At 38.8% G+C, this 23,597-nt stretch overlaps 1 protein-coding gene across 5 annotated transcripts in view; it reads left to right on the forward strand.

Annotated features, from left to right (window-relative positions):
• Creb5 (cAMP responsive element binding protein 5) overlaps positions 1–9,838 on the forward strand; it is a 402,319-nt gene extending 392,481 nt beyond the window's left edge. For 4 of the 5 annotated variants that reach the window (XM_058573158.1, XM_046426059.2, XM_058573159.1 and 1 more), the window contains 2 exons: positions 2,398–2,506; positions 3,404–9,838. In XM_058573158.1, coding sequence (XP_058429141.1) covers positions 2,398–2,506; positions 3,404–3,567 — 273 coding nt within the window. In that variant the 3' untranslated portion in view covers positions 3,568–9,838. The other variant, XM_058573160.1, reaches the window with a different exon arrangement.
• Positions 9,839–23,597: the final 13,759 nt, after the last annotated feature.

Raw genomic sequence — 23,597 nt, forward strand, 5'->3', positions numbered from 1 at the left:
TTTTTACATTTTTATAGACCTTTGAAATTCTCAGGGCCTTGGTTTCTATTCTTAGAACATATTGGTTTGTTGGTAAAGTGTTTTGCTATTCAGAGGAAACAGATCAGGAGTGTATGTGTATGAATTGTAATTTGCTGCTGTTCTGTAGTAAAACAGTTTTATAGAAGCAAAAGGTTCATTGTGAAATGGTTTGGTGTGTGTAGAAACCCAGAGAAAGGGATTCATATTGTTTTCTTTAAAGAAGCAATGAACTCTTCATGCCTGGAGAGCAAGTACTACCTTCAAAGGGTCTAACTGCCCGGAACAGGGTGGCAGAAGAAAAGGAGCCTAAACTCACCCTCTGCAAGATGGCCACCAAGCAGGATTAGTTTTTCTTCCTGAAGTTCAAGAAAGCGAGAAAACTCAGTTTTCGTTTCATATTGGCTTGTTTATCATTTTCTAAATCACAGTAGAAAAGTGTGAATGCACTAAATTTGGAACTCAATTCCATTCTCAAACAATTGTCCATATTATCTGAAGCTGAGAACCTCTACTCAGAGGGCAGATGTCCAGGAATGGTGATTTCAGAAAAATGTTATTCCTGTGGTCAAAATGCAAATCACATGACATTTCATCCTGAAGCATACACACACACACACACACACACACACACAATCTGCGTTTCCTTGTCAGTTTTGTGGGTTTTTTGGTTTTGTTTTGTGGGTTTTTTGGTTTTGTTTTATTTTTAACCAGAGATTTATTTTATATGATGGTCTAACAATGACTTTCTTTGATCCTGTTATTTTACGCAGAAGGAGAACTGGGAAAAAACAAGAATTTTGGCATAATTTTGGAGAGGAAAGAGTTAGCGTTTAAGGCTAACATAAATTATCCTATAAATGAAGGGGTTGACAAGGGTCAGTTTGGGTTGTGACAGGACCCCTTATCAATCCTACTCATTGGGAAGTGGGACGTACTGTTTACCTTCATGAATGTTCTCAGGTTTAAGAGCAATTTTCCTGTGCAATTTAGTGACTTATTCATCATTAAGGTTAATTTCTCAAACAGGCATTTTTATTTTGCAGTTCAAAGGAGAAAGGGAAATGCTTTTGTAGATGAGATTTTTATTACCTTGTTATTAATGTTACTCAGTGTGCAGTTACTTATAATGTTGTACTCAGTGTTTTAAATAACTTTGGAAATAGGAGATGTTATTTGAAACAAGTTTTAGTTATTTTAAAGTAACATTTAGAATCCCATCCTTACTTCTCTATGTGAAAAATACATGCCTGAAAAACCAAGTTCATACAGCAAGTGTAGATACAACTTAATGACAGCAACATTCAATACCCTTTTCTGTGCATGCTTTTAAAAATTTTCCTACATGTGAAATATAATGCCTGCCAGCCACAAATCAGCCTTGGCCAGAGAGGGTATTATTTATCACAATTTTAAAACAGCTTATTTTAGATAGTGTGATGTTTATAGTTTACTTTTATCAAGAGGAAGCACCTTCCAGCCAACCATCTATTCCACATTCATATTTGTAGACAATGGGTGCCCAGCACACTGTTCTACAAAGCTATGAACAAGTCTTTGTGGATTACTACATAAAAGTAAAAATTTAAGGCACTTATCTGAGTAAATAAGAAAACTCCTACAATCTTGATATTGTAGAAGAAAGGAATTTATAGACTGAAATTAGCCAAAATAGTTAACAGACTGATCAGATTAATCCAATCACAGCCCCAAATGTTATTACTTCTTGTCTCCCTGGGCTGACATTTTCCTGACAGCAGATAGCCAACACTGTACCATGTGCTTCAGTGCTCCCTTCAAAGTGGGCCACAGGCTGGGTTGCTCAGTCACAACCCAAATGGAACTGCTTGTATGTGCTTCTCCTTGTCCTTGTATGGAATGTAACCCTGAAATTGTGAAAGTTATAATGACTAAATTTATTGAATATTTAGCATGCACTATGCATTGTTCCAAGTGTTTTACATCTGCTACCTCCCTTAACCCTCACAATAACTCATATGATATTGTGGTGTTTCTATCTCTGTCTTACAAATGAAGTTGGCAGATCTGGGATGGGTGTTATCTTTCTAGAATCAGACAGAAAGTGTGCAGTGGGGTTTCTCACCTGCATCACCTGGCTCGAGAGCACACCTAAAATGTGCGAAACCCTTCCATGTCTGGCCTTTGACTAGAGTTCAGCTCTTGATTTAAAGTCTAACTAAGTCCTTAGTAAATTGAAGGCGAGCTTCAAACCTTCAGATGGACCCCTTTTAAATAAAATGGTCTTATTGTCACTCAGACATAATAGAAAAGGTTGCTAGTTTCATTGTTGAGACGGCATAGGGCTTTGGGTTATACTCTCTGGTCTTCTCAACATGAGTTTAATCTGTCTCTTTCCAGAATGAAGTGTCTATGCTGAAAAATGAGGTGGCCCAGCTGAAACAGTTATTGTTAACACATAAAGACTGCCCAATAACAGCCATGCAGAAAGAATCACAAGGATATTTAAGTAAGTCCCAGACTCTTGCTTTTTTTGGTATCCAGTGTTTTGCCACAAATTTTGTATTGAATTTTACTGAAAGAGCAAAGGAAAGGGTAGTGGTACTCCCAGGCATATATACTGGAATCCGTGAATGCCTATTCTGCTAGGAGGATCCCTCTTTACTGACCCCATCCAACATCATACACACCACCTCCTGGTGATTTGGGCTATGCTTTCCCTGGCATTCTATATTGCAAAATACTATCAAATTCCTGTTTTGTAGCTGGTAAGAAAATAGCCTGCTAGAAGCCATTCACCAGTGAGTGGCTTGTCTACTTGAGAAATCTGTAAACTGGGAAAAAGGCATTTGGTGAACTGCTTCCAGTGCCTTAGCATACACTGCATGGGACCCACTGAGCTGAAAAGCTAGTGACCCATTTTCAGTTTACCATTAGATAAACTGATCTTGATCCCAGTTTCTGCACCCAGAAGTCAGTAGGTTAAATGCTAGTTGAATAGGGTTTGGGGGAAGGACTAGTGATCTGTGGCTGAAGATCAATTTATTTTCAAATAATTTTTTAGATTGAGCAACACAGATTCTCCCTCCACATGTGAGTATTTTTCCACATTTGATATATGGCTGTTTATCTGAGAATCCAAGATGGGGAAGTTCACACATCAAGACTCAAACACATGAAATCATTTTGCCGAAACAGGAAGCATGGCTTGGCTTGTAATGATAAACCCGGGAGGTATAGCTTTGTGACCCCAGTTTAAAATGAAAATTTGAATTCAACTTCCAGAAGACAATGTGTGCAACCCTTCCATGTCAAGTCAATGTCTGGTCCTGTTTTTATTCTGAGGAGTTTGCAAGTCCACACAAGAAAAAGCTATATTGGTGTGTGCATATGTGTTTTTTCCTAGGTCCGGAGAGTAGTCCTCCCGCAAGTCCTGTCCCAGCTTGCTCACAGCAGCAGGTCATCCAGCATAACACCATCACTACTTCCTCATCAGTCAGTGAGGTGGTGGGAAGCTCCACCCTCAGTCAGCTCACTACTCACCGAACAGACCTGAATCCAATCCTTTAAAATGCACGGGTCAGACCTTGCCTCCAAGAAGAGCTGTAGCATACCATGCATCCTTTCTCCTAAGGGCATTTTTAGAATTAACTCAGAGCTGGAAGACTCCTCAGCCCTTCAAAGACTGGCTTTCATTTTTATAGTTACTATGGAAATGTTGTCTTTTATACTTAGTTATATAAGAAAAAAAAGGGAGTTATGCAATTAATATCTGTCGGCTTGGGAAACGCTTTGGTGCTTTTCTCCAATTTTCTGGTACCAGTTACTTGTTTATAAACGGAACCTCTTCTGTATATAGCCATAGTTTCCTTCTTATCAGTCCAGCCCTTTGTCTGAAACAATGACTCTTGTTAAAACACAGCTTTTAGCCAAAATGAGGCATACCTAGATGTCAAGTGAGACTGATCAAGGTAACTGGGTAGGAAATCTGATGACGTCATAACTCATGTTGAGCTTGCGCTGTGACATCACCAGAATCCCAGATTAAACACACAGCCTTTCCGCAACTGTTTCTGTCTTACCAGAAAACAAATTAGAAGATCCACCCACGTCCTAATAAAACCACCAAGCACCTCCCCTCCTCTCCTCTTCTCTTGGTCCACTTGCTCAAATGCCCAATTTCCCTCTCTATTTACACTTTATCTTGGCTCCCTGTTTACTCTTCATTTTAACCTTCTTCTGTTTTATGTTTTTCCCCTTTAGCATTACATGTGAAGAAAAAAATAATGTTTAAAGAAAAGAAAAAGCAAACCTCAAAAATATGGACTTAGCCATTGCTTCATTTGCCTGTAACCCACAGCTGGAGTTCATTCAATTCTCGCTTTTTACAAAATAGTAACCAGGAGATGTTTAATGTGCCTGATTTAAGGTTTTTAATAATCAGAGTAAATAAAGGTGGTTTAGTTATAGGTGAAGCACTGTTGAATGCCAGCTGTGGAGACAGTAGGAGAGGGAGATTTGTAAGCCCCAATTGTGAAAGTCCAAATTATGTTGCGGGGCTATAACATCACACCCTAGAATTACAACTGGTTTTATACAACCTGTCTATAATGTTGAAAATCCATGCACTATATAATAATTCAGAAGGGCTCTATTCACTACACAGATTACATTGTTCAATCATCAGCTGCTAATAGCCTAAGATTTATTATTATTATTTTTTTTCTTAAGCCTATAGAACTAGCTCTGCTGTTCTGGTGGGTGAAAGCAGACTCACTCCTGTAGAAAGCAAGTCCAGTGTTTCCCTGGGGTGCTCTCAGCTCCCAGAACAGTCACAGCGCTCCGTGGCTGCTGACGGAATCCCATGGATATAAGTGGCACAGGCTGCTCACTCCACCCTTCTGAATAATTCTTATTTATATGTTCAACAGCTTACGTGAACTTGCCCATTATAAAAATAAAAAAAAAACAGATAGGACCCAAACCACAGTCGTGCCTCCTTGGAACAAGCCATTCTACTGTGCTCATGTTTTAATATTGCATTTCACAAATAATAGGGGCTAGTGTTTCTCTCTAGCAGTCTAGGCAGGTGCTGGTGTTTCATCTCCATTTGAATGCTTGACCTCCGAGTGTGTGTGTGTGTGTGTGTGTGTGTGTGTTTCTGTATGGGTTTTAAAACAACAGTATTTTACAAAAAGTGTCACTTTTATAAGAATTCAGAAAAGGGAAGGATGTGGCTTTTTTTCTCTCACCATAGTTTAAGAATCTATTTTGGAGAAGAAAAAAAAAAGGAGAAAATATGAGGACCATGAAGCATGATTTTTATAACTAGTTTCAGTTTTATCTAATAACTTACTTTTTAAATCAATATTTATCAACAATCTTTCCATGTATGCAGTGCTTTTGAAAGATGGTTTTGAGGGTTCAGTACAACTTAGGACTTGGATATATGGTCTAAGAATCAGAACAAATACAAAAAAAAAGAAAAAAAATGAAAAAAGAAAAGCATAAAAAGAATGCAAACGAAAAGGATTTTCTATTATATTTTGGAGAAACATATCATTTTCAAGTATTTTAAATACTGAATTCATAGTTATGTTTTTTTCCAACAGTAACAATGGTTTAACCTGACTGGCTTCTTAAGAAATGTTTAAGATTTAGTTTTAAAAAGAAGTTAGCATTTGTATTGCTGTTTTGAAATAATTTTTTTTTTTTAGAATTCCTTCCTAATACTATCTATATGTCCTCCTCCCCCCAGCACACAGGAAAAAGGAAAAGAAGGAACTGGAATGATTGGGGTTTTGGGGGTATTTTTTAAAAATTTTCATTTTGTTTTGCTTTAAGTAAACAAAAACTTTCCTTTCTTTTCTGATGCATAGCACTTAATGAAATGGATTTTTAAAAAATCCATTAGTAATATCAAAATGCCCAGGGAGTGACCTGTCACTAAAATTATGATTTAGTTACTTCTCTTGATTGAAATATTTAGTTGTTAAACTGAAAGCCTTTGCAGTTAAGAACTTGCCTGAGTTTGCTTAATTCAGCAACTCGACAGTTTGACTGATGTGCATTATTTATAGCTCAATTATGTCTGTTTTTTATGCTAAGTAGGCAAACCAACCACACACGTTAGCAAACCCGCCTCAACGTATAATTAGAGTAAACTGCCTTCTTGTTAGATGCAGGGCCTTTAGGTATGTTCATTCACAGTATGGAAATACAGTAAATGGGAAATGCCAGCTAGCTGCCAGTGCTTGAGATCCCAAACAGAAAGATTCACTGGTCACATCCAGCATTTGGCATACCAATAGTCAGGACTTCACCTAAAGACCGAGCCTTCACCAGATCACAAATCTTGCCAATCTATGAAAACATTTTTTAAGCCAGTTCTCTCTCCAGCCATGTATACATATTTACAAGTCAGTGAAAATGGCCTTCAGAGCGCCATCCTGGGGAGGAAAGGTCCCTGTAGCGCTGCCTCTCATTTGTGTGTGGCTTTCTTCATTGGCTGGATCTGCCTCGGAAGCCATTGCCAGCTTACTGGAAACTTCTACAGTGCCTCCCCTGCCTAATGTGCTGGGGCTAACAACTTAGTACACCTGAAAGCATTTCTACTTGATGAATCCTCACCTAAGTGGAGGTTTCTGCATCTGAATTATTTGTTCTTGACACATTTCTCCATCTAAGATGGCTGGGACAGGGATAGAAGTCCCAGCCATGGATGAATGTACTAATTTCAAAGCCAGGTGTCAAGTCTGATGTTTTCCCTTTGCACTCATACCCTCCCATCATGGTGCATGCAGGTCACCTCACTGTCTCAGCACACCCTGAGGGAGACAAGAGGCTTGTGTGCCGTCAAGGCATATGTTATAATAAGTAGGGTGACTTAGAGCAAATGCCCTTTGGTAGCTCATCTAGTCAATGAAATAAAGTGCAGTGCATGTTCCCAGAGAGAGGTGTCAACGGACAATATTCAGGTAGTTGTTGCCTGTTAGTTAAGCAAATTTTAGTAGATTAGTTGAGTTTGTCATTAAAGCCCTAAACCAGCTACAGTAAAAGACCAGCCTTTGGTCTTTTAAGCATCAGTAACTGCTATAAAACTAGCCATCCAGTTAGGATAGAATGTGCTTCTTTCTGATTAATTAAAACCATCTAAGAAAGTGTATATGTATGTATGTGTGTATACAGTGGAATTCAAGGACCAAAGCAAAATTTGAACAGGAATCTATTAATTTAGAATTTTATAAGATATTTATTAATAAATGTTATTTTTAAACATTCCATTTGAACAGTATTCTTCTGTAGGATCTACTTGTTTTTAAAGTATTAGTCCATAATGAACTACCCTAGTTGTGTGTTTTTTTTCATTTTTCAGGGTTTCAAATGGCTGTTCACCATCATTTGGTGGAAATGTTTGCTTAGATCTCTGTGCATAGATATTTCGAGGATTTGTATTGCTCTGTGAGTTATTTTTAAATCTACATTCTGAACCATTTCTTTTTAACATTTATTTCTTCTTTTCATTTTTTAAAGTAAGCTCTTTAATTTAGGAAGCAGAGTTTCGCTAAAGGGAATCAGTAACTATAACTGGAACAGCTTTCTTGTAAAAGTGCAAAAACAGCTTCATCTCTGATTCTCTCCCCATCTCCCAGAAGGCCTTGCACTGCTCAGCCTCCTTAGAGTTTCCCGCCCCTTCCCAAACAAGATGCAGCAGCTTTAAGCCATTCAAGCCCCATTGTGCAGTGTATCTGAGAAGGGAAAGGAAACAACCCATTTACATTTGAATAAAACCGTGCCTATGCGAACAGGAGCAATTTAGAATCTCTTTTCTGCTTTTAAAATAATTTATATTTTAAAATTGCACTTTAGCTTTTTTGATTCCTTTCCATTTCTCTTGTTCTCTTTCTAACTTCTTCCCTATCTTTAAACTTGCCTTTGCCCCCCCCCACTTAAGGATTCCTCAGCCTTTCTTCTAAGGCTCTGAGCTGCGTCATTTAAAATACTTTACAGAATATTTGCACCAGGTACATTTGTGCGCATTCGTGAGTAGCATAGCTAAGACTTGTTTCTCACACCAGCCTAGGTGAAGCCTGCTACAAGAATGCCAAGAAGAGCCAGTACACTATAGGTTTATAGTCTTTGTCCTTTATTCTTAGCATGTTTTTTTAAAAAATGTTATATTATGCAACAGATGTGACAGGCAGCAGCTAAGCTACTTAAGAATTTTCTATCTCGTCCTCCAAACCAAAGTGTCCTGAATGAGCCAGGAGACTTATTCTTTTGTGCATCATGGTGCACGTTTGACTGTTGTCCTAGCCATAGTTCCTGGGGCTGCTGACATAGCAATGGCCCTATCGATTTCATTCCTAGGTCTCGAAAAAATACAGTGTTGCCTTGTTAACATGATTAGAGACAGCACCTCTATTTCACAATTATAGTCTAAGAAAGAATAAGAAAACTCCGGAGCAATAAACTTACAAGTAAGATCCAATACCAAAATAAACACACAAAGAAATTTAAAAAAAAAAAAACTATCTTGTCATTGTTGTGAAAATGAAAAAGTGTATGTCCATTCAAAATATTTTACTATTTCTTGTGGAGTTTTTCGGTGATGTAATGCTTGTAGCCAAATTGCTTAAAGAATGTTTATATATTTTTTTCCTTATAAATCGTCTATTTTTTGAAGAAAAGAAAAACCTATTTAAGTGCAAGCTGTAGAGGGGGGAAAAGCCAAATTGCCAGCATTTGTTAAAAGATTAATATTCTGAAAGTGGCACTGTGATACCTTTCCAAGCTTATTATCAGAAAGGAATCAATAATTATCAACTGCTATATTTAAACCAACTTACAATATCTAGCTCATTAGACATCAGGATCTAGAAAGCTCTTCCTAAGCTACTTAAGGTTTTCTTACACTAAGCTTTATATGATAGAACTTTATAGAATTTTTTAAAAAATAATATAAGTTGGCCTCAGGACTGAGAATGTGGGACCTGAATAAATTAGCTTTAAATACATCATTAAAATCTTCCGCACAACAAGCTTATTAGATTCTAGTTGGCTCCTTTGGAATGCCAGTGCTCCTACACGGCAGGACACACTGGAAGGTATCAGCAGTGCCCAAGTACAGTGGGCTTACGAGAAAGGACCCTTCCCAACCAGACAGCCAGTAGACAAGAAGACCTGCTCACCCCCTCTCCTTCTAACCTCTGCTAACCCCATCCACCTCCCAGAGAGAGGAAGCTGCCTACCACCATTGTTTTGGAAAAAATATAAGCTTGAAATGTCCTCCCTGGTGAGGGCATGAGATTGGGGATCTTCTGAAAAGACCCAGAAAAAAAAAAGGCTCCGTTCAAACACAATGTTCTAGGACAATGGAAATAGAAATATTGTCCAAAATTATAATTTAAAGAAAAAAAAAGTTTAGCACTGTGTAAAGTAAGTGTTGACTAAGGAAGTCCCCCCACACACACACACAAAAAAGGTGCTGTCACTTTAAGTTCTGGACTTGGGGTTGTTTGTCGTTGTAAACAGCAAAGCATTTGTGTTTGTCTGTCTATCTGTAAAGCAACCACCTTCCTATTGGAAGGAGAAAAAACTTGGGGGTACATACATGTAAATATTTGCTGCAGCATTTAATATGTTTAATTTTATGTTAAGCTTTTTGTTGCATCCTGAACACATTTATTGTTACCAATGGACAATGAGTTCATTAAGACTGTTGGACTAGGTCAGATTTTTACATCTCTTTCTAGCAAGAAGAGACAAGATTTTGTGCATTTGTACAAATGTTAATATCACTGCAATTCCAATATAATAAAGCACTCAAATGCAAATAATATATGTAACCTTCGTATGATGAAATTCGGGGCTGGGGTTAGTGATATCTGTTCCTCACATATTCTCATTCAGGCCTAGGACACCACTGCTTACCCTTTTAGAGTCACCGTTATCTAAGGAAAGGAGGAGGTGAGAGTTCTCCTTTCCTGATGTTACTATGTTCCCACTTTCATCAACTCTCCAGCTATTTTAGTCAGCTTTTTGGCTGCTGTGACTTAAAGACCTCACAAGACCAATTTTAGGGGAGGAAAAGTTTAATTTGGGGGCTCACAGTTTCAGAGGTCTCAGTTCATAGGCAGCTGACTCTATTCCTCAGGACTCAAGGTGAAGCAGAACATCATGGCGGAAGAGTGTGACAGAGGAAAGTGGCTCACTTGCCAGATCACTTGCCAGATACAAAATATATACCCCAAAGGTACACCCCCACAGAGGAGCCACCTCCTCCAGTCACACTCTACTCACCTCCAGTTTTCTCGCTTAGTTAATCCCAATCAGTTCAGCCCCTGATTGGGTTAAGACTCCCATAACCCAATCATTTCTCCTGTAAAACTTCTTGCATTGTCTCACACATGAGCTTTTGGGGGACACCTCATATTCAAGCCATAACACTAGCTGAGGTCACATCTAATACATCTGTAGTGGGTTGGCCACATAACTTCATTTCACTATAAGAGTTTGGGACTGTCACATCTTAACAGGCAAGAAATACAAGCATCCCAGTCTAGATCATATTCCTGTATGTCTAGGAGCCAAGGATCACATACTAGTAACACAGACAATCGATTCCTGGAGTTCTTTCCCTGACTTCCTGAGAAGCCCTAAGGGCGGTGATAACCCTTTGATGTGTTCTAGACACATCCCTCCTTTCCTTCCTCCTCCGACTTTCATTCCTTTATGAATTTTTTAGTCATTCTCCTTTTTTCTCTTATTCTCATGTCTGATCTGTCAGCAAGATCAGAATCCTAACTATCATTTAGCAGTACTATTATGACCTGTCTCAGACATCAGTGTGTCTCACCTGGATCATTACAATAATTTCCTAACTGGTAGCCAGAAGGAAGATTTGATAACGGAAGTCAAACCCTGTCCCTTCACTACTCAAAACTTGATAGCGACTTCTCATGAAATTCAGGGCAAAACAAACATCGTTACCACCGTCTACTTCAAGTTCTCTAAAAGCCCTCCATGACCGACCTCACCCCATTAATTCCCTAAACTCATCCACCATTTCACTTCCCTGTCCACCGCTCCAGCTCCATGATATAACCTATGAAGTGCCTCCAACATCTCAAGCACCATCTATTTGAGTCTTTTCACAACCTGTTCATTCTCTCTACTCACAGTTTTCTTCACCCACCTATAGCACAGCTCACTCATTCAAGGGTCTCCCTCTCTCCATTGAGACTTTTCTGACCATCCTATACAAAATTCCTTAGCCCTCGTTTTTCTTTCTCATTCCATCACCCTCATTTTTCTTTTTTTTTTTTTTTTTAATTTTTTATTGTGGGTTGTTCAAAACATTACAAATTTCTTGACATATCATATTCCACACTTTGATTCTAGTGGGTTATGAACTCCCACCTCCTCATTTTTCTTTTTCATTCCTTCACCTTCATCTTTCTTTCTCATCTTTCCTATAGTGCTCTTCACCATGTAACACAATGTGTATTTTGTTGTTATTTTTATGATCCGACTCACCCAACAGAATGTAAACTTTATAAGAGCTGAGGCATTTTCAATTTTGTTCACCCCTGTGACCCAAGCTCTTGAACACTGGACACATGACAGGCACACACACAATAAAAATTTGTGGGAAGGATGACCGGTCTTTTCCCTTTTGTCCTCTTTCTTACTCTCAGAATATCCACCCACCTGGTCCAGTGGCCAGAGCAGCCATATCTTATAACCATATACCAGGGCATGTCATCCAACACATACACAATTGCAATACAACATATTTGCAATTGTGACAGAAATAATTTGAATGAAATGAGTGCTTTTCTGATGCAATCCTTCCTGTTGCATTTGCATTTAGGCTCTTCACCATTCTCATAGTTCCCAAGAAAGTCTTTCTAATATCCATCCCATGCTCAGTTACAGTTTCAAAAGTCATTTCTATTGGTTAAAAAAAATTATGATCTTAGATTTATACTTTGAATATAGACAACTCTAATCTTTCTACCTTTCATCTCATGTGTCTCTAATGTTCTTCCACCTTACACTTGGCTATTTGCAGTTGGTTATTGGTTGTTAAATGGATGGCGTTTTAATTTCCCATTACATATTTTCATATTCAACAAAAGCGGTTTTTTTTTTTAGTCAGGTCTACTTATCTTGTGTTTAGGGACCTTCAGACCATCGCACATCACATAATAACATTTCAGTCAACAATGGACCACATATAGGATGGTCCCATTAGATGATATTGCCTAGTGATGGCGTAGCTATCCTAATTTATTTAAATATGCTCTATAACATTCGTACAACAATACAATTACATCATGACATGGTTCTCAGAACATATCCCCTTCATCAAATAACACATGACTATATGTTCATTGTGAGATGATAAAAACATGGAGCTTCTTCAGGGACTACTTCCTTTTGACAACTATAGATGACTTTTTGAAGGGACTGAAAGGATGGGTATCTATAACATCTGAAAAATAGTTGTCTGTTAGATAGTGGACCTAGCAAAAACATATTGCTGAAAATGGTTTTATATATAATCCCAAATAAAGCCATTGAAGTCTTTAGTAACCAATGTTTCATCTTGTGTGTTGTCTGTTACTGCGTCTTTATTCACATCACATTGGCTTAGTGCCATTAGAGGCTGAATTGGCAGAAAACTTCCACAAATCTCTTGAAAGCAATATTACTACAACATAGACCCAATAGACCAGGAAAAGTCTCCTGTAAGTCACTTGTCCTGGTACTTTCTCAGGGCAGCAGCCTACATGTTCCTTTAAATGAATAAAATAAGAAGATGCTACTTCATGCCTAACACATTCTTACTCCTTCATTCTCATTTAGCAAGAGAATCTAAAATGGTTCCTATTGCATTTACACAATCCACCCTCTATGATTACATTATAAGTGGAGCATTCTCTATTTAAATTTGGCTCGCTCACTTTGATCTTGATTGATTTACTTCCTAGACCAACTGGATTTGCTTAAAGAAACAGGAACACTGTCCAATAGGCTCAAATGATAGAGGATGTCTTATAAAGACATAACAGATAGCTCATGGAGCCCAACTAGGTTCTAGAGCAGTTATCAAAAGGAAGCCGCTGGAAAGTCATAAATGGCTCTTCTCTCAGACAAGCCCCATAGGAACTTATTCTGCTCCATTTCTGCTTTTCTCTGTGTGAACTGGTTTGTATACTCACTCAATTGCTTCTGGGTGGGCCCACCATTTCTTGCTCCAAAATGATGGCCTCACCCACCAGCACATCTATAGTCTTCCAATTCAAGGTCTAACGCCAATCCCTGAGGTCACCATCTTTTTATTCCAGTTCTGCAGGACAGGAACTGATTGGCCATATTAGGCAGGTCCTCTACCCACTGCCCTGAATCCCATCAGCTCTGTCAGGGGAAACAGGGTTTCATGTGTTTGGAGCTTCTTGTGAAGAGATAACAGGATTTCCAAATAGAAAGAAAATGGTTGCTGAAGAGAAATAGTTGGTATTGCTTAAATTACCTCATAGAAATCTAGTCGTTTGGGCTGAGGATGTGGCTCAAGTGATAGCATGCTCGCCTGGCATGAGCAGGTCGCTGGGTTCAATCCTCAGCACCACATTAAAAAAATAAATAAAATGAAGATGTTGTGTCCACCGAAAACTAAAAAATTAATATTAAAAAATTCTCTCTCTCTCTCTCTAAAAAAAAAAAAGAAATCTAGTCGTTTATTCTCAAAACATACCAAGAGATCAAAGTACAGAGGGGAGACCAGCACAAAGTCAGATTAGAGCAGATGTTAACAAATACTTATTGAATGAATGGTTAATGAATTCTTGTTCCACTGAAAGCTTGGAATTTAAACAAATATTCATTGAAGATTAGATAATGGTAATTTTATTAGGCTATTTTTTTCTAGATATTATGACCCAGCTTGTAGGCCTTAAAATTCAAAATATAAGCATTAACCATCAGCAAAAGGAAGATTTTATTTTGTCACATTTTGTAATGGTTTTCTACTGTCTGACTTTAAAATGACCTTACACGTATTCTTTCCAAAAAAGATCATTGCTGTATTTTTCTTTTAATCTCATAGTTGATTCCAAAACATTTGTATTTGCAAGGATATTAGAATAATATCTCTCCAGGATAAGGTTAGGAACCACCCTTGTTCCCAAACTTCTTTTTAAAGAAGTCTCTGTGTCAAGAGAACAGTATGGTTCTTCTCAATAAGCCTGCAAGAAAGCAATGCTAATTGCTCCAAAGAATGGTAGCATGAACTTAAAAGGGATATGAGTTTAAAAGTGACTACTACAGCGACTGGGGTTGTAGCTCAGTAGAAAAGCGCTTGCCTAGCATGCGTGAGGACCTGGGTTCAATCCTCAGCACCACATTCAAACTGAGAATGTGTGGGAAAGGTGCTCTCCAGATAGACAATAAATAAATAAAATAACGGTATTGTGTCCATCTGCAACTATTATTTTTAAATTACTGAAACAATTGGAGTAAAAATTAATATTTCTGTATTTTAATGCCAAATTGCCTATTGATTTCCTGTGACCTTAAGCCAATGCCGATTTCCATATGTGTCTTCTGTGTCAGGACAAACTCACCCAGGGCTAAGGTGGGAACAGCTTCTATAGTGGCTGTCTGTGGCACTCCACCCACAATCACTACCACTTCCTTCTCTGGAAAATTTCTCTTCCCAACTCCATCCAACTGGCTCCTGCAAGAAGTTCCCATGACCCACCCTTTGGCTACAGGTTCTTGGTCTAATACTCTTCCCTTAGCTCATTATGCAACAATGAGTCCCAGCAAGGAGCTATTGGGACAGGAAACCTAGAGAGTTTGTGTGTGTGTGTGTGTGTGTGTTTCTTGTAGCTGAATCTAAAAGATGTAAAACTCAAAAGAGTTACCAGGAGCCATGTTTCTGCAAGCAAAGGAATTTAGTCTATGGCCAGAGAAAGAAAGAAAGTCAACAGGACAGAGGGAGAAGCAAGAGACACAGAGCTGTGCAAATGCTTATTTCCTGTTTAAGCAGTTCTTAATGACTCACTGCAAACCCAACTCTGCACACAGCCTGATTTCACATAAGTTAGCCCAGGGTCCTTTTGATAAATGTCTCCTTTGGTTTATGACAGTTCAAATGGGTCCTATTGCTTGGAAGCAATAGAAGCTAACCAATGCTCCATTACTCAAGCTCCCATGAGAAGTCTTTCTTCAGGCCTTGGAGTCTGTGCCACTCCGTTAACATAGGAAAGGAGGTGTTGGGTTGCCCAGTTTGTGCAAGGAGCTGCAGCTCATTCTCATTGCACACGTCAAGGTCTTACCACAGAATGTGTGGGAAAGGTGCTCTCCAGATCGAAAAGCTATGTGTGTTGCAGAATATCCACACTCATTTCACAGAATAATCAAATTTATGTTCTCCTTCTTAAAGAATATTTGCAAAACTAGCATTATACTTGCCCATGAATGGAACTGTCTTAAGGAATACTTTCATAAATAGATAAAGGAGTCTAATGTTTTTCATTCTTTATGTGTCCTTGGGTATATAGTAAAATGACTGTATAAGGAAGATGTTTGAATGCAAATAACAGACAACTCAGCATCCACTGGCTTAAACAAATAGGACTTTATTTTTCTCATATAATAAGAAAAATCTGGAGCTAGAATCCTTGGCACTGGTCCTGGAACTCGATGATGGCAACACCAGCAGCTCTGTAGTACTCCTGGTCTCTTCCTGATGCTCATTGCTTCCTGTTCACAAGACAGCTGCTGAAGCTCCAGCGCACACCCCGACTCAGGGCAGAAGGAGCAGGAGGGATCAGCATCAGGTTTATCTATTTTCTTCCACTCAAGAGAAAAAAAAAAGAACTACTCATGCTCTCAGACAATTTAACTGGATTTCCCTGACTAGAACTAAGTTACTTGGCTACTCTTACCTTTCAAATAGACTGGAATATGGGGAAGAGGCTCATCACACTAGTTAGACCTAAGTTTCCCAGCTAGAGTGCCATGTTGGGTGTGGCCTATTGGTTATAATTGTGCGGTATAGATGGATCCCTGTCTCTTGGGGATGACTAGTTTTTTATGGCCATAGTCATGCTCTTTCAGAACTCCTTGGAAGGAGGCCTAAGTAGAGTCCTGTTCAATGATGTGCCTTGGTCCCTTCAAGTAGTGACCACAGGGAGAAACATCTGGCGCTTGGTAGAGACATGGGAGCATGCTCCACCTGAATGTACCCTGGAGCAGCCAGCTCAAGGAACAAGCAGTCTATGACATTGCTGGAAATGTTCCTATGTCAGGGGTGCAATGGGGAGACTGCAAGAACCAAGGTGAGCTCATAAGAGCTTGGGGATAAAAGAAGTTAAATGGGGGTCCCTGATAGGCCCAGCTCGCATTACACATCCTTAATTTAAGGTTTTACCTGCATCAAGGGTATGTCCTTGTGCAATAGATGTGCCATTTTGATAGCATCCAACCTATCTGTAGGCTGACTATGCATCCTGCAAATAGAGTTTCATCATTATTTTGAATCATTTGATATAAAAATTTTCACTACAATTGAGACCTCACATTATCAAGTGAAATTTTGAAATTCTATCTGTCAAAGAAATGTCAGATTTTTTAAAAAAATCACTTCAACTATTACAAATTTGGAATGGTTGTACATATGGTGTCAATATTTTTTTTTTATATTACATCAGTGGTCTTTAGGTGTCAATATTTTTAGCCACCAATTTGTGTGAGCAAAACTGTGATGACTATCAAGAATTTGAAGAAGTCATCACTAAGAAGCTAGATGAGAAATCATATTTGACCATTTCAAATCTAAAACCTAGTATTATCATTTAGATTTCTAGAAATGTGCTTGTGTTTCTCATCAAAAAATTAGAAAATATTTGATTTGAAAATTTTTATCCAAATTTAAAAATATATATCTTTCAAAATAATTGTATTTTATTTTTCTTATCCTACTTAAATACTTTAAAGAGAATGTAATATATTTTTTTATCCAAGCCTTATATTAATGTCTACAAATTCCCTCCAGATTAGCACAGTGTGGTATGCAAATATAATCATATTCTATGGGCTAAGTCATGAATAAAGTTTGGAAGCACTGGTTAAGACCATCCACCATCCATCCCTAGAGCCTGGGCATGTTACCATCCCAAACACAATGAGGTTCTGTTAGCAAAAAAGACATGAAGAATGGATAGCAGCTGCCATATTGGATCATGTGTTTCCATTTCAATGAACTCAGAGCATTGATTTAATTGTGTACACTTTCTTCCTTAACTCTCATTCAAAGGTGAGGCAAGACTAGGCCTCCTGTACAAATCAATTAAATGAAGCCTCTTCATACGTAACTACGTCAACCATTATATTCTGGAGATTGATCCTAGAACCTTCACAACAGTGTCACACAATAACTCCATTTTGTACAGGATTCTTCATCAACCATAAGTTCAACATTCTGGTTGAACTGTGAGGGCTACAGCTTCCTGTTGCTTTTTTGCCATCTCCTATGCCCTGAGAACAGAGTTGCAAGACAGAAGCTTCTTGCTCAAAGCCACTCTACCTAAATCTCATGGAGTTCACCTCGACCACCTTAAATCTTGTGTTATTTATGGATCTCCTTCTCTTTATTTAGCACTTACTGTTAGTACCACCAGGGTACAAAGATGATTTAGGCTGAGTGCTGGCATAGGGTGCAGGGAAATGATGTACAGAGACTGGATAGACAAATGGGTGAGAATATTTGGAACCTCTTCTGGGAAGGTGATTTGTATACTGTTGGGGTGGGGCGCGAGGAGGAGAGAAGAAATCTGGAAGCGAGATGGTGAAGGTCCAACACATTTAACAAATTGAAACTTCAAGCAGTGGACAGCAGGAAGCCTTTGAAGATTCTGAGGCCAGGAGTGGTTTCAGAGAGCAGCACGTTAGGTTATGATGTTTTCCAGTTTATGAAGACCTTTCACACATTCCTTCTCACATGTCCCTTAGTTTTCAGCCAATTATTATGGGCAGGCACCAAGAAAGAGGCAACTCAAAGAAACTTCCCTCCACAAGCACATGCTCTCAAGAGGGAAGCTCTGGCACAAACTACTTGGGTTTCTAGCTTGGCTTCACTGTTTTCAGGCTGTCTAAACCTGAGTGAGGTAGTTAATCTCTCTGTGACTCAGTTTCCTGTTATAGAAGAGGGGTCTAATAGTAGTATCTACTTCATAGGGCTGCTATAAAAATTGAATGAAAAAATACATGCATAAAGTCATCAGAATTATGTTTGGTATATGCCTGTTGTTTATAAAAAGTTCTCAATTTTTTTTTCCATCAAAAAAACTGGGTCTACAGGCTAGCTGACTGGCAGGCAGCCATGTTGGAGTTTATAGAAGCAAGAAGATAATTTCTGTTTTGTTAACCCACTGAGATGTTTTTGTTTGTCTCATTTTGCTCTTTAAATAGCAATTTTCCTGGTTTGACTGATGCAGAAGAAAGGAACAGACGTTGACTTTCATGCTTCTGATAGTAGGAAGAAGCAATAATAGAAAAGGAGGGCTTAGAACTGAAAGCAACCACCAGTGAGCAGCTAGTTCAAATTTCTCATTCTACAGCAAGGAATCAGTGGCCCAAGTTCATTAATGACTCACTCAAGGTCACACAACTGAAACTGGATACCAGGCCTCCTGATTTCTAGGCCACTGTTTTGTTTCATTTTTCCTATTGGCCCTGGAAATTAAATATATCATTGTCATTCAAATCAAGTCGTACTAGAACAACAAAATAAGGAAATTCTCTTTTAAAATAAAACAAGAACAGGAAAACAGAGAACATTTAACTAAAACTCAAAGATAAATTAAAACTGGATACACGCTGATTTTTTTAGTTCATTCAGGTGAAATTCTCCCAACATGGTCCCAGTTACAAAGGCCTCATTTGTGTGTTTGGGTGAGCAGCCCTTCTCTTAGATCCCAGGGACTTTGCCCTGGCAGATCCAGTTACTATAACAATCATCTCCAAGTCCACACACTGTGAATTAAACATTAATGATGGAATGATGATACTTACTTTATTGTGCCTGGGCTACTTCTTGACTAAATCAAAATAGCATTAACTAATAAAAGATTAAAATATTTAGATTCACATTAAGGAGTTTACAAAACCAATCTCCCAAAGCCACTTAGTTTTATTTACTTTTTAAACATTTTTAAGTTTTTCCTGAATAGTACAGTACAGCAGAAATTCATCAGGGATAATAAAAATAAAAATTGTAAATGAGCTATGCATTAAGGAACATTCTTCTATAAACGCACAAAGCCCACAGGTCCACAGAGAGTACAATGGTTGTTAAGTCAGCATTTCCAGTCCTAAATGATGGTTCCTTCATTGGCTGTTGAATCTGCAAATTAACTTCTCAAGACTTCAGTTCCTACACCTGTAATATCAGGACAACAATACTTATCTCCTTAGGTGACATTACATGAACACCACCACAGGGCTGAGGACATGTTACTTTTGCAAAACTGAAGAAAAGCATACAGACTAAGAAAAACTCACTTTCACCAGGCCACAGAATAGCGTATGTTGACTGCAGGAAGAGTTTGGTAAAGCAGTGAATTTCATGGAAATAGCCAGATTTGTCTGGTTAACACAGAAGCTGAAAACATGAATTGTAGGAGGGGATTCTGAAGAATCCAAAGAACCCTTACCTGGCCATCCTGATATGCAGGATCACTGTCATTACCCAGCAGACTTTCCTCACTTCTGGGTCACTGATTAGTGACTCTATTCCAGTCTTCATCTAAATGAATTCCTCTTTTGTCTAAGTGTTTCTCCTGGGTTATGATCAACTTAAAAACCTAGACTGATATCCTCATGAGGGTCATAAATGCACAAGGTGCTCAATAAAAGTTTATTGAACTGCCCTGACCAGCAGCTCACTGGGGTCGAATACACATCAGGCATTGAAAAGGACTGAACTTATGCAAATGAAAAAAGCTGCCCTGTTCCTGTGAAAAGAATCAGCAGATACTATCCACTCCCTAGGCTGGGGGCTGTATACCCACCAAAGCACTAGTGTTCAAAGGCAGCTGTGGGATCACTGCCCACTTTGCCTTTGTTCATCTTTGTACTCAGAATCAAGAAGAGCCAGAAATCTACAGTTGACTTCAAAACCAAGTTATGAGACTCATTTGAAAAGTGGAGACAGTCTAACAATTTAGCAAAGGAGAAAGATGCCTGTCTTAGAGATTTGAAAAATAACTAAATAATATCATGATATGAACCCTCAGGTCTCAGGATCACTTCAATCACAGGGAGTAAAACATAAACCCCTGTCTTAGTGACGCCAGCTAACATTTGGTGGCATGGCTGCAAGATAACAAAATGGCGCGATGATCCTAAGAAAGCAGTGTGGTTCCTTGGGGCCTACCCTGCCCTGCTACCTTGCTGCATGCTTGCACGGGTGCTGGCCCTGGGGATGGTGGACCAGCCACACTGGCATCACCTGGCAGCTTGTTAGAAACACCGAATCTCAGGCCTGGCCCCAGACATATGACACAGAGTTGACATTTTTAACAAGAAGCCTCAGATCTTTGATGAGCCATAAAATTTGAAAAGTATTCCTATAGGTACAGATTCTCCATCAGGTAGCCTTAGTGTAGAGACCTCAGTCATGCAAAGGAAGTGGTAGGAAAGAACCAAAAGGGCTAAAAAGACCTCTTATCCTCACTGGAGCAGGTGCAGGTTTCATTCATTCATAAATACACAGCCTCAACTGCTTGTTTCTATTTCAATCTCTTTGTTGTTCACTTTCCATCTCAATTTTTGCTTAGGCCTTCCTTTCACCCAGTCACATTGTTCATTCCTATGATTCCTAATTTGATTTTTATTTTTTGTTGTTGTTATTGTTGTTAGTTGATCAGTTATCACCAGAGAAAAGCTTCCATTAAGCTCATTGGATTGTTCACAGCAGTGAAGATGCCTTAGAAATCACTGGATTCTCGATACATAATGGTCACAACAGTAAAAGTCTTAGTCCTAGAAAGCAAAAGAAACAGAGAAAAATCTATCTATAGAAACTATAGAATAATTATTGGGCTGCTATATCGTGGGAAACTATGCAGTACCAAATAATTTATGCAGATCCATTTACACTGATACAATATAATGTTCATCAATATAATCGAGTAAGAAAGTTAATGATTTAGAGGAAAAAATAATTCTGAATTCAGTGGTTCTCCAAGTGTGGTCCCAGCACCACCACCACCTGTAAGAGATGCAAAATCTCAAGATCCATTTCAGACTTTTCAAACTGGAAACTCTGGGAAGGAAGACTCCTGTGAGCTATGGATCCACCAGACTTCTAGCTGATGCAAATTTGAAATCTACTGATTTCATTTAAGAACAGGTTGACCTACCAAGAAGCCAGATCAGAACAAGGGGGCTGAGGAGCTTTCATAGAAAAGCAACTGCAAGTATCTCCAAATAGGACTGTGTTTCTCATCCTTAGACAGTTTAGTGAAAGACAAAACTCAAAGAACTAGTTAGAAATTCAGGTAGAGGGCCAGGGGAATAGCTCCATGTTCCATCCTTAACACTACAATAAAAAAAAAAAATCAGATAGAAAACACTTGCTTCCTAGGGTGATTCTAAATGGTGGTGGAAAATATTTCTTTTTTTAAAAAAAAAATTGTTCTTTTTAGTTATACATGACAATAGAATGTATTTTGGTAGATTATATATACATGGAGTATAACTTCCCATTCTTGTAGTTGTACATGATGTGGGAAGTATATTTACTTATATGAGAATGTTTTCAAATTTCTGAAAGCATCCAGGCGATTTCTCTGAGTAGCCACAGTGGTGTTGTTTCTCCCATGTTAAAGTTTAAAAAATTGTTCTGCCCCTGGGTCACGTCATTTTATTATTGTTAACTTACAGTTTCAGATTACAAAACACTTAATAATCAAATAGAGTGCTTCTTCTACATCCTATAGTGCGTTCCGCTCTTTCAGCTAATGGATAAATTTCCACTTCCCTTCCAAGTATTCACTTATAAGAAGAATTTGAGCTTCCTTTTGGTATGCAAACAGCCAAATCAAGCACTTAGACTCTGCCCAGTTCCCCAGAACATGGGGGCAGCATAGGCACAGGTCAGGAGTATGCAATTTTTATGTCCAGGAGTCCATTAAGCCAGCTAGGGGAGATGCTCTTAAGTAAAGCATGCTGCACTATAATGGCCAGCTTCATGATACAAGCAAAACCAATACAGTGATACTGACCTGCAGTCTTTCTATCAGGTGGATAAAATTTCAATATCAGAATGTATATTAAAGTTATGTCACTTAGTTCAGGCCAAGACCCTTCTTTCTCCTTCCTAGTCCATTCTGCAGGCCACACAATGCCATGTGATGAAAACTCCCCTTTAAACCTGATAAAATATTGAAGCTGTGTCCTGATAGGGTTATGTAAGTAAATACCAAGAAATGTCCAACCATGAATGAACCTGAGTGGGCGCGTCTCCAAGGCTTGCGAAAACAATCCAGGTTCTATCTAAACCTAAAATAATTCAGGTCCAAGAGGCATCGAATCTAGGTGAATTTCACTTTAAAAAGATTAAAAACTTGCACCTGTAACATTGCAATCATAAGAAAAGGCAAAGAACAGGTGATTTTTATAGGGAAAAAACTTTACCCCACTTTAAATATCTTTCAGGCATCAAATGGCTGCATGTATGTGAATACACACACACACACACACACACACACACACACCTCTTGTATTTCTCTTAGTGAAAACAATAGCTTTTTTCTTAGTGCTCTTTTTTCTGAGCAAAAATATATTAAGTCACACTAAATGAAACGTTAAGGAGGGAAGGTCACATATTCTGATGAGACCTTCTTTCCATGAATGAAGGTCATCATTCATGAGCCATAGGTTCCCTACATTCATCCATCACTTCTAAAAGTACAAGTCCCAAGTGTGTGTACCTTGGACCTGAATTAATCTCATGATTTCCTAACCTATTCTCAGTGTTTTGGGATTGGCCTCCATTGTAACCCAATCCCCAGGTTGGTTCCTGCGTGAAATAATGAAAGTATACATGGATGGGCAAACTTCTTCCTTCTTCTTGTGGCCCATCCCAGGTATGAGAAGACCATGCAGGCTTGGTCCTGCAGAGTTCCTATCCTCATCTCCCAGGCTTTCATACCACCTCTGGCCTCCAGTCTCACCAGTCAGCAAGCCTTAGCATTGGCCTCCCTGTCTCCATTCCTGTCCTTGTTTGCCAAAATGCTACCTGAGTTCCTTCTGAAAGCACAGATCTCCTCTGTGTCTCTTTTCCTCCCTCTCTTTCCCTTCCCTTTTCTCTCCTTCTTTGACATGCATACAAATACACAAACACTCATGCACAAAACAGCGCACACACACAGGCTCGCACACACACACCTGCCCCAAGTCCTGCACTCTCAATGTTTCTTCACTGTGTACCAAGCGAAGCCCAGAATCAGTAACTTGGTGCATCCAAATATAATTCCACTGGTTCACCCCAAACTACCTTGCACCTTCACATTTTTGCTGAC

The sequence above is a fragment of the Marmota monax genome, unplaced genomic scaffold (assembly GCF_021218885.2).
Source record: "Marmota monax isolate L192 unplaced genomic scaffold, Marmota_monax_Labrador192_F-V1.1 WCK01_AAM20220418_F8-fsc00133, whole genome shotgun sequence".
In the NCBI taxonomy this organism is placed as follows: Eukaryota; Metazoa; Chordata; class Mammalia; order Rodentia; family Sciuridae; genus Marmota; species Marmota monax.